This window comes from Nematostella vectensis, chromosome 10, assembly GCF_932526225.1.
Source record: "Nematostella vectensis chromosome 10, jaNemVect1.1, whole genome shotgun sequence".
Classification (NCBI taxonomy): Eukaryota; Metazoa; Cnidaria; class Anthozoa; order Actiniaria; family Edwardsiidae; genus Nematostella; species Nematostella vectensis.
The window spans coordinates 5640503-5654549 of NC_064043.1; the positions used below are offsets into that span (position 1 = coordinate 5640503).

Below are 14047 nucleotides of genomic sequence, written 5' to 3' on the forward strand. Positions count from 1 at the left end.
AATGTCACTTTTCAGCCAATCAGAGAATTGATTAATTTATGGCAGCGTACGCAGTGATCAGTTTCTTCCCGGGAAGTAGACTCGAGCCCTTTCCATAATTCCGCGGTTCACCACTAATTGCCTAATTAAAAAAGAACTAGAATTAGATTTTTGAAAAAAAAAATGCCGGTTTTCAAACTTTAATGATCTTTTATAATCAAAGTGATACTAATGAAATGATTTTTCTTACGGCTCGTCTTGTCAAAATCTGTATTCAGATGATGCAACAATTGAGAAAAACGCTGGCTACAAGGTCTTTTGAGCGGTGCTGGTTTCAGCTGCGGACGCCTACACAAGCACAATATGCGCAACTAAATAAAATATTCTCTTTCAGGATATCCTAATGATCGCAACATGCCATTACGTTCTGTTTGTGAATACCATAAAGTGAATGCGAGAGAGTATGGATAAGGAGGGGCCATGGAAATTAAACTTGGGCGATCAATGTTTAAAAAGCGATAAAGGGAAAAGTTGCTTTTTTAAGATAACAGTAATAAATGTTAATAAAACACCTGAAATTTCAGACAGACATTCGCGTATAGACATAATCGTAATCTTCCAGCAAAATTATACGCTCACATTAAAGCAGCTTTCCTTCCAAATCTACAAATCTAAATAATCTACTCTCTGCTCTCCTGTTTTATCTCTATTTTTAGATCGTTGCAGAAGTTTTTATATTAAAATCGTTTATAATCTTGCTTTACGCTCCCATTTTTCCTTTTCCATTCTATCATCAACATAACGATCTGGTTGAATGGTCGCACAATGCAGAACTTATAAATGTTGAAAGTGGGAGTGTTAAATCAGTTGGAGTTTAAAATGCATTTGCTTGTTACTTTTTGCCACCCAAACCAATAATTTTATATGAATAACACGATAAAGTATCCGGATGGTTTATGTGAACAGTTCTTTTTCCGAACGAGTTCAGGTAAGCAGCGTGTAATGAACGCTACATAACTAGTGGATAAGTGCAAACAAGAAAATAATATACATATATATATTCAACGTTTCTGTGTAGCCAACTCGAAAACCAAAGAGAACTGACGAACAAAATAAATTCAATTTCCTTCCCGTTAAATTGTTGCGAGTCGACAACAATCAAGTGTGGGAATAAACATGTTGTCCACTCAGCTGTTACACCCCACATGAGCGGGATTAACGAGTTTTTACTTGTCCACTATCCCTAGTCCAAAGTAATTAAAAAATATCCCAGTCGGATAACTTAAAACTTTGCTTTATCAATTATAACTTTTCATAGCCTTTTAGAAACCCTTGAAATATATAATGTTGGTCTTGTTTTTTTTCCGAATATTTTCTTGTTTCATCGAAATGTTTCATAACCCGTTCGTGTCACAATAAAAATATTAATATATACTGGGTGATACCTATGTATTACGCTAAGCCAACAGAGACTAAACGTAATTTATAAATTTTTAAGAAGGTTGCCCTGGCTGCCAGAGGCTCCAAGCTTCACTTTAAAGAGCCGCTTTGCTCAGTCGTTGTCTCTGCTTCGCGGCTCTTTAAAGTGAAGCTTGGAGCCCCTGGTAGCCAGGGTATAAGAAGATTTAACTCACACAATAATTTGCCATTCCGCCAAAATAAAATATAATGCATGAAGCATCTTACATTGCAAGAAAAGCAATAAAATAGAGTATCTTTAAACTGCGGTTTTCAATCTTCTCTGAATCACCCTCTGGCCCCCGTCACCAAACATCTTTTAGTCGATTGTTGGACAGCACTTAAATGGTTTCTAATCCTGCCCAGGCTCTGTCCAATCAAAAACACAAAATGTGATAACATAGGGGGGGGGGGGGGGGGGAGGTGCAGGGGTGCGAACGCACACCTCACACACACACACACAACGGTCGAAGGTCCACTTTCGGTTTAAAATGGACGTGCTATTCGTAGACAAAACTATAAGGCATAAGCTGGATCACTCTGGTAATAATAAACGTCCAGTGGAGATAATGCAAAGGCATAAAGAAATCGCTTTTCGCACCTCCCAAGAAAAATCCTGGGTACGGGCCTGCCATAAAGCATTGTTGGAGATTATTGACGAGGGTATTGAAAAAGAATTTTGAAAAACGCAGTAAATCTCAATCGTAAACTGTTAATTATATAAATGACAAATTGCTATTGGAAAGTTATTCTCACATTACTTACTGTATCGTTTCTTAGCTGAAGGAACGATGAAGAACGAAGAAGAACACCGAGACATATGAGACGATTTTAGTCTTTATCTCAAAGAACAACAACTACAAGTCTACGAAACTCGTACAAGCGTGTCTACGCACGTGGTGTGTGACGTCACCGGAAGTTGTATAAACCGGATATCGTTACATCTCCCCTTCCAAAATTTAAAAAAAAATACACTAACAAAATGTCACTGTCCTGGATAATAAAACTATTGAAAACGTACAGGCGGTTTCACAACCCTTCCTGAACGCGTGCGTTGCTCCGCTGGGACATCGGGGACATCCTGGGCAGCATTCTCCGGGGCTTTCTCTGAAGGTTGTTTCTCCTGCTGCTGCTGTTTGTGTGTCGTAGGCATCACCGGTTTAGCAGGTCTGCTTGGGAAATGGAAGTGCATTTCTATGTCTTCTTGCTGCGGTGGCTGCATCTGCTCTCTGGTTTTCCGCAGGTGTCGTCTGTTTCGTCGGTAAACCCGTCCGTCTTCAGTACGTACCTGATATGATCGAATATCAACTTTTCCTTCAACTCTTGCTTGCTTCCATTGCTTGGCCCTTCCCACTGTCTTTGTAGGTTGTAGACGCACAACATCTCCTTGTTTCAGCTCTTCTAACTCCTTTGCTCCACAGTTGTAATTCAAGCTTTGCCTAGCCTTCTGTAGCGTGAGCTTCTGGCGTACATCTCTGGGCACTGATGGTTTCAAGAGTCTGCTGGAAGTTGGTAGGAGTGTCTTGGTTCTCCTATTGAACAATCTTTGAACTGGTGAATAACCAACTGTTTCGCTTGGTGTATTCCGCCAATCCAGTAGAGCCAAGTACGGGTCTTTGTTTGATTCTGTGGCTTTTTTCATCAGATTCTTTGCCGTCTTGATTGCATTCTCTACTTTTCCATTGGATTGGGCATAGCCTGGGGAGCTGGTCACATGTTCAATTCCATAGCTGTTTGTAAACTGTCTAAACTCATGCGAGTCGAATGGCGGGCCATTGTCACTCATAATCTGGTCTGGAATACCATGTCTGGCCACATGTGGTTTGATCTTCCTCATCACTTCTTTCGCAGTCTTGCCTTCCAACCTGTCAACCTCAAAGAAGCCTGAATAGTAATCAACTGTTAGTACAAAGTCTTTCCCATTCAGTTCAAACAGGTCTATGCCTACTTTCTCCCATGGGCGGTTGGGGATTTCATGGCATATGATTGGCTCTTTGCCTTGCTCTGATAAGTGACTGTTGCAAATCTCACATTTGGCAACATACTCTTCTACTTCTTTATTCATTCCAGGCCAGTATAGGACTTCTCTAGCCCTACGGAGACATCCCTGGATCCCTATGTGACTGGCATGTATCTTAGCCAACATTTCTACTCTGGAACTGTTGGGAATCACTAACCTCTCTCCTTTGAAGACCAGGCCGTTTTGTAGTGACAACTCATCTCTAAAAGAGTAGTAATCTCTGATGCTCACAGGAACGTCATCCTTCACCTCTGGCCAGCCTTGTCGGATTATAGACTTCAGCTCTCTCATAGCTGTGTCCTGCTCTGTAGCTTGTCGTAGTGATGCTTGGGTAGCTTCGGAGACAGGTAGAAACTGTATCATGTCAATACTTTCTACTTCTCGCTCAGTCGTACCTCTCATCTCTCCTAGTAGCATCACATCTCCTACATCATCTCGACTAGCACTCCTCTTCTGCCCTCGGAAGGCTCTGCTTAGGGTGTCTGCAAGGTACATTTCAGCTCCTCTCTTATAGTTGACTTGCAGGTCAAACTTCTGTAGTCGCAACATCATTCTTTGTAGGCGCTTGGGGGCACTAATGAGGCTTTTCTTGAAAATGCTTTCAAGAGGTTTGTGATCCGTTTCAACTTTTATTGGCCGTCCATACAGATAATGCTCGAAGCGCTCTACTCCAAATACAATGGACAGCATTTCTTTCTCAATCTGAGCATAGTTCTTCTCGGTTTCTGTCAGAGAACGTGACGCATATGCGACGGGCTGTCCCTTCTGCATTAGACAGGCTCCCATCCCTTTCTCTGATGCATCACACTGCAGCTCGACTTCTTCGTGTGGGTCGAAGAACTTCAGAACTGGTGCTTGTGAAACAATCTTCTTCACATTCTTGAAGCTTTGTCCTTGTACTTGCTCGTCCCAGTGGAACTGGTTCTCTTCTCTGAGCACTTCGCGCATCGGTGCAGCTGCTTCTGAGAGATTCGGTGCAAACTTCTGGAGGTAATTTGCCATACCAAGCAACCTCTTGATATCTTGCTTGTTTGTTGGTGTAGGCATTTCTTCAATACCCTGTAACTTGTCGGGGTCTGGCTTCAACCCGTCTGTCGATACCACGTGACCCATGAACTTGACTTCAGCACAACGCAGCTTCAGCTTCTCCTTGTTGAGTTTGATACCCTTTTGGCGACAGCGCTCGAGGAGGGATCTCAACTTAGCATCATGATCTCTGATGGCTTCTTCTTTGGAGTCACCTTTTCCGAAGATAAGGATGTCATCGAAGATTGGTTTGACACCCTCCAGGCCTTCTAGTGCTTGTACCAATCTCCTCTGGAACTCTTCGGGGGCTGGGGCGATACCGAACGGCATCCTCGTCCACCTGTACCTTCCCCATGGGGTGCCAAATGTAGTCAGGAAACTACTCTTGTCATCCAGTTGTATATGCCAGAATCCGTTCTTCGCATCTACAACACTGAACACCTTGGCATTAGTAAGCTGCGGAAGTAAGTCATCAATCACTGGTAGAGGGTATCTATTCCTCTTTAACGCTTTGTTAAGGGGCTTCGGATCTATGCAGAGTCTTATCTTTCCGTTAGGCTTCTTGACAACAACCATTGAGGATACCCATTCTGTGGGAACATCTACCGACTGAAGGACTCCTAACCCCACTAACCGATCAATTTCGTTCTTGAGTGGTTCTCGTACTGCCAGGGGCACCTTCCTGACTGGGAGGATCACAGGGGGGACAGTTGCATCGAGCTCTAGGTGTAGCTTTTGATCTAGTTTACCCTCCCCTTTAAACACATCTGGAAATTCACTAACTGGGTCTAAGGTTGGGCTTGAGTCTGACAAAGACATAATGTTCTCACTGTTCACTGTCATTAGCTTGAAATTCTGCACGGACTGTGCACCTAGCAGTGGGGTGTAGCCTCTAGGGACTATTGCAAACTTCGTCAGCAGTAGATCATTATTCCTTGGGTTGAGGGTTTCTATGTTGACCACCCCTAGCGGTTTTAGCTCTGACTTGTTAAACATGACTAGTGTTGCGCTGCTTTTCTGTAAGCGTTTCAATTTTGGGTCATTGAAAACTTTCTTATACAAATCTTCTGGCAAGATATTGACTGTGGCTCCACAATCTAATTGGAACTTGATTAGCTCATCACGAAGGCGCATGTGTGCATAAATTTTCTTAGGGCTGAGTGGATTTGTGTTCAGAGTGCCCACAGACTCCACAGTAAATAATGCACCATAGTCACTGTAACTTTCATAATCAAGATTGTGTATTGGTTTCTTACCCTTCTTGCTTGCTTTTAGAGCCTTACATGCTACTGAGAAGTGATTAAGTTCTCCACATGTATCACATGTTTTCTGCCAAGCAGGGCATTTTTCTTTAGCTCTAGGGTGTAATCTATGGCAGAATTTACATTTGGGGTGGGGATTTGATTTGCTGCTATCCGTATGTGGCGGTTTTCTAGATTCCTGCCTTCTACCCCCTTTTGACCCTGTTTTTCTGCGCGGGGGGCCTGTGGTAATAGCGCTTATTTCGCCGGATTGCTGGGACATTTCCTTTAGCCTTTTAGCAGTAGCTTCATTTGCACGGCATATGTCAACACACTTTGCTAAGGTGAGTTTAGCTTCCGTCAGCAATTTCTTCCTAATACTGTTGTCGGCTATTCCGACTACGATTCTGTCCCTAATCATTCCATCTTGCAATTCGCCGTAATTACAAGTTTTAGCAAGTGATCTAAGTGCAGCGATAAAGCTTTCTACTGACTCACCATTTTCCTGGTTTCTTCGGTTAAACAAATACCTTTCATAGATCTCATTCGTTTCTCCAACGCAGTGCGCTTCCATGAGCTCCATAATGCGATTGATATTTGTTTTGTCCTCTTCGTTTGCAAAGGGCAAACCGTCGTAGATCTCAAGTGCTTCGGGACCAATGCATGAAATCAAAGTAGCCGTTCTCAGCTCCATTCTCTGTTTATCCAGTTGCGAGGCTATTTCGTAGTTTATCCAGAGCCTTTTAAAGGTCTTCCAATTGTTAGCTAAGCTGCCTCTCGTCTCTAACTTTTGCGGTAGTTGGAGGTTGGTTTGTACAAACCCAGGCACACTCGTCGACTCTCCGCTTTCGTCTGGCATTTTTTTTTTTGGTTCTCTTCTCACTGTATTCTTTTACAGAGACTGTGAATCCTCTATTTCTGACACCATGTATCGTTTCTTAGCTGAAGGAACGATGAAGAACGAAGAAGAACACCGAGACATATGAGACGATTTTAGTCTTTATCTCAAAGAACAACAACTACAAGTCTACGAAACTCGTACAAGCGTGTCTACGCACGTGGTGTGTGACGTCACCGGAAGTTGTATAAACCGGATATCGTTACACTTACCACCCTCATAACCACCATAACCATTTTTTTCAGGAGTCAGCCAATTCCGTTAGATTGAATGCACGTTTATTTTCTTGAAAGAAAAAGAACAATTAATAATGGATGATATGTTTTCGTTTCGGCACCATTTTCTGCATTTTCCTCTGGCTACTTCACATCTTGTGCTTGCATCGCAACCCAAAGCATGTCTAGCATTTACGTAATTAAATGTTCAAGTAAATAAATTTGATGGACTTCTATGTCGAGAGTGGATCACTACGAGGTTTATCAGTGTCAAAAGTCAGGGGCGGCGGAGTGGTCCCATAAGCGGGGGAGGGGTGGGTAGTGGTCTCAGGGGAGGGGTGGGTGGTGGTTTAAGGGGGGAGGGGTGGTTGGTGGTTCCAAATCCTATTTATAAGAACTCTGGGATTTTAAACTGTTCCACAAATTTGTTGTCGGTTGCATATATACCGCTTGAGACCCGTTGGTTTAAAGTTAAAATATAAAGAAACATCTGCTCAGAAAAGTGTGTCGCCCTCACTTTTCTGAGCGGATGTTTCTTTATATTTTAACTTTAAACCAACGGGTTTCAAGCGGTATATATGCAACCGACAACAAAAGTGGGGAGGCTGGCGTCCCCCTGCCCCTCCCCCTGCCCCTCCCCTCCCGCCGCCCCTGAAAGTGATTCATGTATATACCTATTTCAAAAAACGTTGTTCAAAAGCGCTCAGCCGTATGCGCCTATGCCGTGAGGTGTTATGGGTAATATGTTGCTCAAAAATTTTATTTTATTTTCAGGACTCTATTAAATAGACAGTTGTTCTGCTATTCTGACAGCGCTTAACGAGTTTGCGCCGGTAGTGAAGAATTAGTTTAAGAACATAATTAGAACATAGTTTGAAACAACATATATTACTCATTCTACTTCGCGGTATGGGCGTGTGCGGCACAATGATCTTGGAAAACGTTTTTTGAAATAGCTGTATGTGACAGAGCGAGCTGTAAGGGCAATCAACTTCCTCGTGTTCTGGTACTATATAGGTGTCACGGCGTTTCCTAGGATCAGGCTATTTTTAGACGCGCGGATAAGCCAATCAGATTCAACCTTTGTGTTGACGTTTTGGCTGAGCTCAACTGCACGCGCAGTCTCAGACAAAAAGCTATGTTCTCTCTTCGGTACTTTGACTTTTTTTTTGCTCTCTTCTTTAATATGAATCCAACCCTGCCTATGACTTTGAGTTCTAGCTTGCAATTCTTCTTGTAAACAAACAAAACCGACGGATGATAGATAAAAATATATTCTTCCTAACTGCAATTTGCGCGTGCAGCCTCACGTCACTCGCGCGCGCGACCAACGTCAAAGAAGCTGATTGGCCCGTTTGTGCACAGGCGCGCGTCTAAAAATAGCCTGATTCTAGGAAACGCTGTGACATTTATTTAATACAGATGATCGCCCCTACTTGTGAGACCAATTTCACATAAAATATCAAATTCATGAGATTGGACCATTCCCATGATCCTTTGCTTCGTACAAAGCATTTCTCCTTCCCATAATCCAACGCGCACTACTGTGTATCGTACAATTCATTTGTTTAGATGAACTCTGAATAAATTCATCAGGACATTTCTACAATTTTTTTAAAAACGTTTCAACAATTCTGTAAAGTGACAATAATACACGAGTTAATGTTTTTCTACGAAAAGGGGAAATACTTTGCTGGTGTTTTGCCAAATTAGGCTGTAATTATGTCAGCAAAATCGGGAAACCCTTCTTACCTTACTATTTCAGTTACGTCATAGATTATATAGTTCTTCTTTTTGATAGTTGCTGCGAAATAATATTAAAAGGTAATAAAGAGGTTTCCTTTTACCTGTGAAACATACCTCAGCGTATTTTTATGCCTTTGTGCTCTTTTGTAATTTAAAACTTTTCTTTGATTAATTGAATGGGACGCAACACACTCTGATCAGTTGATTGTAAGTCAGTCAAAAGTAGGAACAAGGGATTTCCTTTAGCTTAGCACCAATTTTCTCTTTTTGTTTTTCACTCTTGCGAAGCACGTACTACATATCTAACATTCATAACATCTCTCTTAACATTCATAACATCTCTCTTAACATTTATAGCATCCCTCTTACATTTATAACATCTATCTAACATTTATAACATCTCTGTAACATTTATATCACATAAAATGTAATAGATGCGAAATGCTTCAGTATTTTCTCGTTTTTCACATGTTTTACCTTGGAGCTCAATAACTAGTACCCTGGGTACCAGAGTCTCGAGCTTCGTTCTATGCGCTTCGCTCCTCGTAGTCAGTAAAGGGCGCATAGTAAACGAACGAAGCTCAAGACTCTGGCACCCAGGGTAAATAATTAGCTTCTTTCTAAATTTATAGGTTTTTTTTCCTTTTTATTATGGATTAGTTAGAGAGACAAAAAATGGTATTTTTAAACTACGAAACAAAATAATAAAAAAACATGAAATCATATTGTAACTGTATTCCTGTCAACTCTCGGGAAGTGTATATCCTTTTTTCATTTGTCAAATTCTTTATTTTGACTTGAAATATTTTGCTTTTGCAGCTTTCTAAAGCGAAAAGAAAACAAATTTCGAAATCTGCTATCTTGATTTCGTCAAGAGTGCCCATGTCACCCCAAAAGTAATGTAAAAATCGTTATCTATTGTGGTAACATACTAAATCATTCTCCTGGGCTCTTGAAAGATACCGAAAGGAGTCAGTAGTATTGTTTTTTTTTTCAAAGTTGACTATTGTGGAAGTACCCGCACAAGGACAAAACTCCCTAAAAAGATTGTGCCATTCAATATAACCCGGAAATACCCCAAGAAAATTGATCCAGTAGCTAAGTTTCCCATGGAGACGAACAAAGACCTTCTTGAATGTTAAACTCATTGAGCTAATAGAATATATTGTTTCGTAGGTTGCTTTTGCGATGTTCTTTTTACAGCTGCCTCGGTGGCTTTGTAAACGTTTGTTAAACGTTTAACTCGTACCACTCTGTGGCCTATTTGATCAATAATTACACTTAAATCCTATTCATTGATCCCAACAGGACATGTAAAAGGGTTAAAGGATTTTTCTGGCGATAGTTTGGCTATTTCCCAAGGTACTGGAGGGATTTCACGCAATGATGACGCATTCAATGTTAGAGTTTTTATCGTTTCGTACTTCAATCATTTGTTGTGTTGTATTTGAGCTTCCGATTGGGGCTGTTTTAAGGGAAATGGAGGAAGACGTATTATAATAGCGCTAAATTAGCCCCAAAGAAAAAAATAAAAGAGAAATTGCCTAGTGCTGACAGTATTCGTCACTAGGACTAATATTTCTATTTTTCATGTCTCTATCTCCGGGGAAAACATAAAGATCAAGGAAGATACTCAAGTGCTTGCTATTGGGGCGTAAACCTGCCCATACGCAATATTACAAAATAATGTCGTGGACTCATATTACGCAGACATCCGTTGTTGAAAAATGAGATTCCAATGTGGAGGGAGAAGAAAGAGCCGTGAGATTACATTGGCTCCCTTCACGTTTTTGTGTCGATCTGTGCGGACGCCTGTACTCGGGAAGAAAGGCAAAGCGCGCGCGCCGTTACAATAGCACCTCTATTTCCGCAAAACGCTGATATTCCTTCATTTATTCACTGACGTCAAAGGTACTGTTTCAATACTCTGCCCATATAAGCTTGAGTATAGAGCTCTGGAGATAAGTTAAACCGTGAGGAGGTACCTGCGTACCGTACCAACTGAGCCAAACAGTGCAGCACGAACTTTACGGAAGACAGTCACAGATATGAAACAAAGGGTAAGTTGCTACAGTAAAGAAATCAGAAACTATTACTTTTTTATATCTTAAAGTCTAAGGGAGTTTTTTGATCGTTTGTTTGTTCTGCTAAACAAGTTTCTCTTTTCCGGTAATTGATTTCATAAGAGAAGAACAGATAATTTTCAAAGCTTGTTTGGGGCATTTAGCATCGTTTTTATTATGGCGATTTTAACAGTTTGGAAAGCATTTTCAAACTTTATCAAGGGCCCAAAGCTTTCATATTAAAATAAAGACCAAATTAAGATATATTCTTTTCATGCTTTTGCAATATATCTCGATGGTTTGGCCAAAACGTCTTCTTTAACAGATTTCAACATCCAAAGGTTTGAATTATTTTCTCAAAATTTTAACCCGCTTCATAGGAAACGTCGATTTCATATGATTTCTGCCCTGCCCAATTTTTCTCTCTAACATTTTCCTCCCTTTTAGCTAATGTTTGCTCTTTGTTTTTTTTTTCCCTTGAGATATGCGCAGTAATAAAAAAAAACAAGAATAAAACAAAGACTGCTTCGGCAGTCAAGAAAATGGGGGGGGGGGGGGGAGGGGCGGTATGGCCGGAAGGTCGCACTTATGGAAAAAGCTTATCATTTAAAGTATCTGTTATTGATAGTATTGGTCATTTTCGCATTCGATGCGATGTTGTGCAGATGTTGTGCGGTTGATGACAGACCTCATGTGCGGAAGAACCTCTTAACAGACATTGCGCAACTCTCGTTATATTGATTAGTATCTCTTGATTAAACCTTTTTCTTGGACGCTATTTTCAACTCTAAATAACTATGTTTTCAAACACTTAGATTAATAATCTTCCTGTTTCATTGTGTTTTTATTTTTATTTTTTATTGAAGTAGAATAATGCTTTTGCTAGTACGGGAAAAATAAAATGAAAAATACGATACGATTTTTATTCTTTCCCTGCAAATCATGCGTATTTCGCCAGCTAGACAGCTAAGTTTTGAAGGTTGTATTATTGAAGTGTCTCAAGCCAAAGCGGCTCTCATACGCGCTACGTATAACCAATGTAAGGCTTGGCTTGAGGGGCTCGCGCGCGTGGGCGAGATTTGCTTAGGAGGGGTGAGGTGCGTGGGCGAGATTTGCTTAGGAGGGGTGAGGTGCGTGGGCGAGATTGGCTTAGGAGGGGTGAGGAACGCGGGCGAGATTTGCTTAGGGGGGTGAGGTGCGCAAGCATGGATATTATTGTTTCAATAAAAATTTCGCTTTTGGCGGCGAGGGCGGGGGGAGAGAGGGAAGAAGGGAGGGGGAGACATGCGTGCCCCTGCACTAAGCTCCTATTTCGTGGTCATATTATCATTTCTGTGAAGTCTTATAGGTTCATGTTTTTTTTATGGCAGACATATTGCAAGTCGCAATTAATTGCTATTTTAGTAGCATTTCTACTTCACGCGGCAATTGTAGCAGGGCGGCCTTCCACGCATCTGAAAACAGTATATGCCAAACTTCTAGACGATTCCAGACGACAAGACCATTGGCCTGCTTCACAGCAGGAATCAGACAAGATGCTAAGAGTACGAGGTATCGCTCAACTTTCGCCGAACGAAATCAAGAAACTTCTTCCGTGTTACCCGATGTGTCTTCCGAGTGATCTCGATTACCAGTCGGGAGGTAAACGAGGAGTGGTCGGTTTTCTGAGAGTGAAGTCCACGCCGGAAGTATCAAGAGAGGAGTGGTAGTGATAAAACCAGGCTGAACTCACTATCGGTGCTATTACTCCAGTTTGCTGTAAAAAGAAGCTTATTTTACTGAAATGAATAGTTTAAATGAAATGAAATATCTTGCTTTTCAATATGTTATGTAGTTTTGTGACTGATTAACTTATTCCTTGAGCCCGACCACCATCATAGGTCGAATTCTACAAACTGTGAATAACAAATGTCAAAATGGCAGTTCTACGAGCGAAAAGTCCTTATTGGCACAAATTATTCGTAAGAATTAATGTGACTCAAGTTATGCCAGAACCATACATGATCGATAGATAATAGTGCGATTCATACATATTTTATTCTGTATTTGGTAGAAATATATCATGGGATAATAATTCCTTTCGGTCGTAGAACTGTCATTAGTTCATCGCCATTTGCACTGAAAACGTCCAGTCCTAACACGCGCCACCTCTCTTTCACTGCGCACCATCCCCTTTCGTGCGCACAATCCTAGCTACGCGCCACCTCTCTTTCACTGCGCACAGTCCTAGCTACGCGCCACCTCTCTTTCACTGCGCACCATCCCCTTTCGTGCGCACAATCCTAGCTACGCGCCACCTCTCTTTCACTGCGCACCATCCCCTTTCGTGCGCACAATCCTAGCTACGCGCCACCTCTCTTTCACTGCGCACCATCCCCTTTCGTGCGCACAATCCTAGCTACGCGCCACCTCTCTTTCACTGCGCACAATCCTAGCTACGCGCCACCTCTCTTTCACTGCCCACAGTCCTAACTACGCGCCACCTCTCTTTCACTGCGCACCATCCCCTTTCGTGCGCACAATCCTAGCTACGCGCCACCTCTCTTTCACTGCCCACAGTCCTAGCTACGCGCCACCTTTTCTCCCCTGCGCACAGTCCAAGCTACGCGCCACCTCTCCCCTCAATGTGCACAGTCCTAGCTACGCGCCACCTTTCCCCTCAATTTGCACATACCAAGCTACGCGCCACCTTTCCTCCACTGCGAACAGTCCAAGCTACGCACCACCTTTCCTCCCCTGCGCACAGTTCTAGCTACGCGCCACCTTTCCTTCGCTGTGCAGTCCTAGCTACGTGCCACCTCTACTCCACTGCGCACAGTTCTAGCTACGCGCCACCTTTCCCCTCAATTTGCACATACCAAGCTACGCGCCACCTTTCCTTCACTGCGCACAGTCCAAGCTACGCGCCACCTTTCCCCTCAATTTGCACATACCAATTAGCTACGCGCCACCTTTCCTTCACTGCGCACAGTCCAACCTACGCGCCACCTCCCCCCCCTGCGCACAGTTCTAGCTCAGACAAACTTTCCTCCACTGTGCACAGTCCAAGCTACGCGCCACCTTTCCTTCACTGTGCACAGTCCTAGCAACGCACCACCTCTACTCCACCGCACACAGGCTAGCAACACGCCACCTCTACTCCACTGCGCACAGGCTAGCAACACGCCACCTCTACTCCACTGCGCACAGGCTAGCAACACGCCACCTCTACTCCACTGCGCACAGGCTAGCAACACGCCACCTCTACTCCACTGCTCACAGGCTAGCAACACGCCACCCCTCCTTCGCTGCGCACAGGCTAGCAACACGCCACCCCTTCTTCGCTGCGCACAGTCCTAACAACACGCCACCTCTCCTTCGCTGCGCACAGGCTAGCAACACGCCACCCCTCCTTCGCTGCG

The 14047-nt window shown here is 42.8% G+C and overlaps 1 protein-coding gene and 1 long non-coding RNA gene across 2 annotated transcripts; one reads left to right on the forward strand and one right to left on the reverse strand.

Moving 5' to 3' along the window:
* Window positions 1-2443: 2443 nt before the first annotated feature.
* On the reverse strand, window positions 2444-6583 carry LOC116620082 (uncharacterized protein K02A2.6-like). The gene has a single exon (XM_032385620.2). The coding sequence runs from the start codon at window positions 6581-6583 to the stop codon at window positions 2444-2446; it is 4140 nt and encodes a 1379-aa protein (XP_032241511.2).
* Window positions 6584-10287: 3704 nt separating this feature from the next.
* LOC116604580 lies at window positions 10288-12468 on the forward strand. Its single transcript, XR_004291121.2, has 2 exons — window positions 10288-10643; window positions 12017-12468. It is a non-coding gene; the product is annotated as an uncharacterized LOC116604580 (long non-coding RNA).
* Window positions 12469-14047: the final 1579 nt, after the last annotated feature.

Excerpts from the sequence above, each read along its gene's own strand:
- LOC116620082 (XM_032385620.2), bottom strand. The coding sequence starts at position 6,583 with ATGCCAGACGAAAGCGGAGAGTCGACGAGTGTGCCTGGGTTTGTACAA.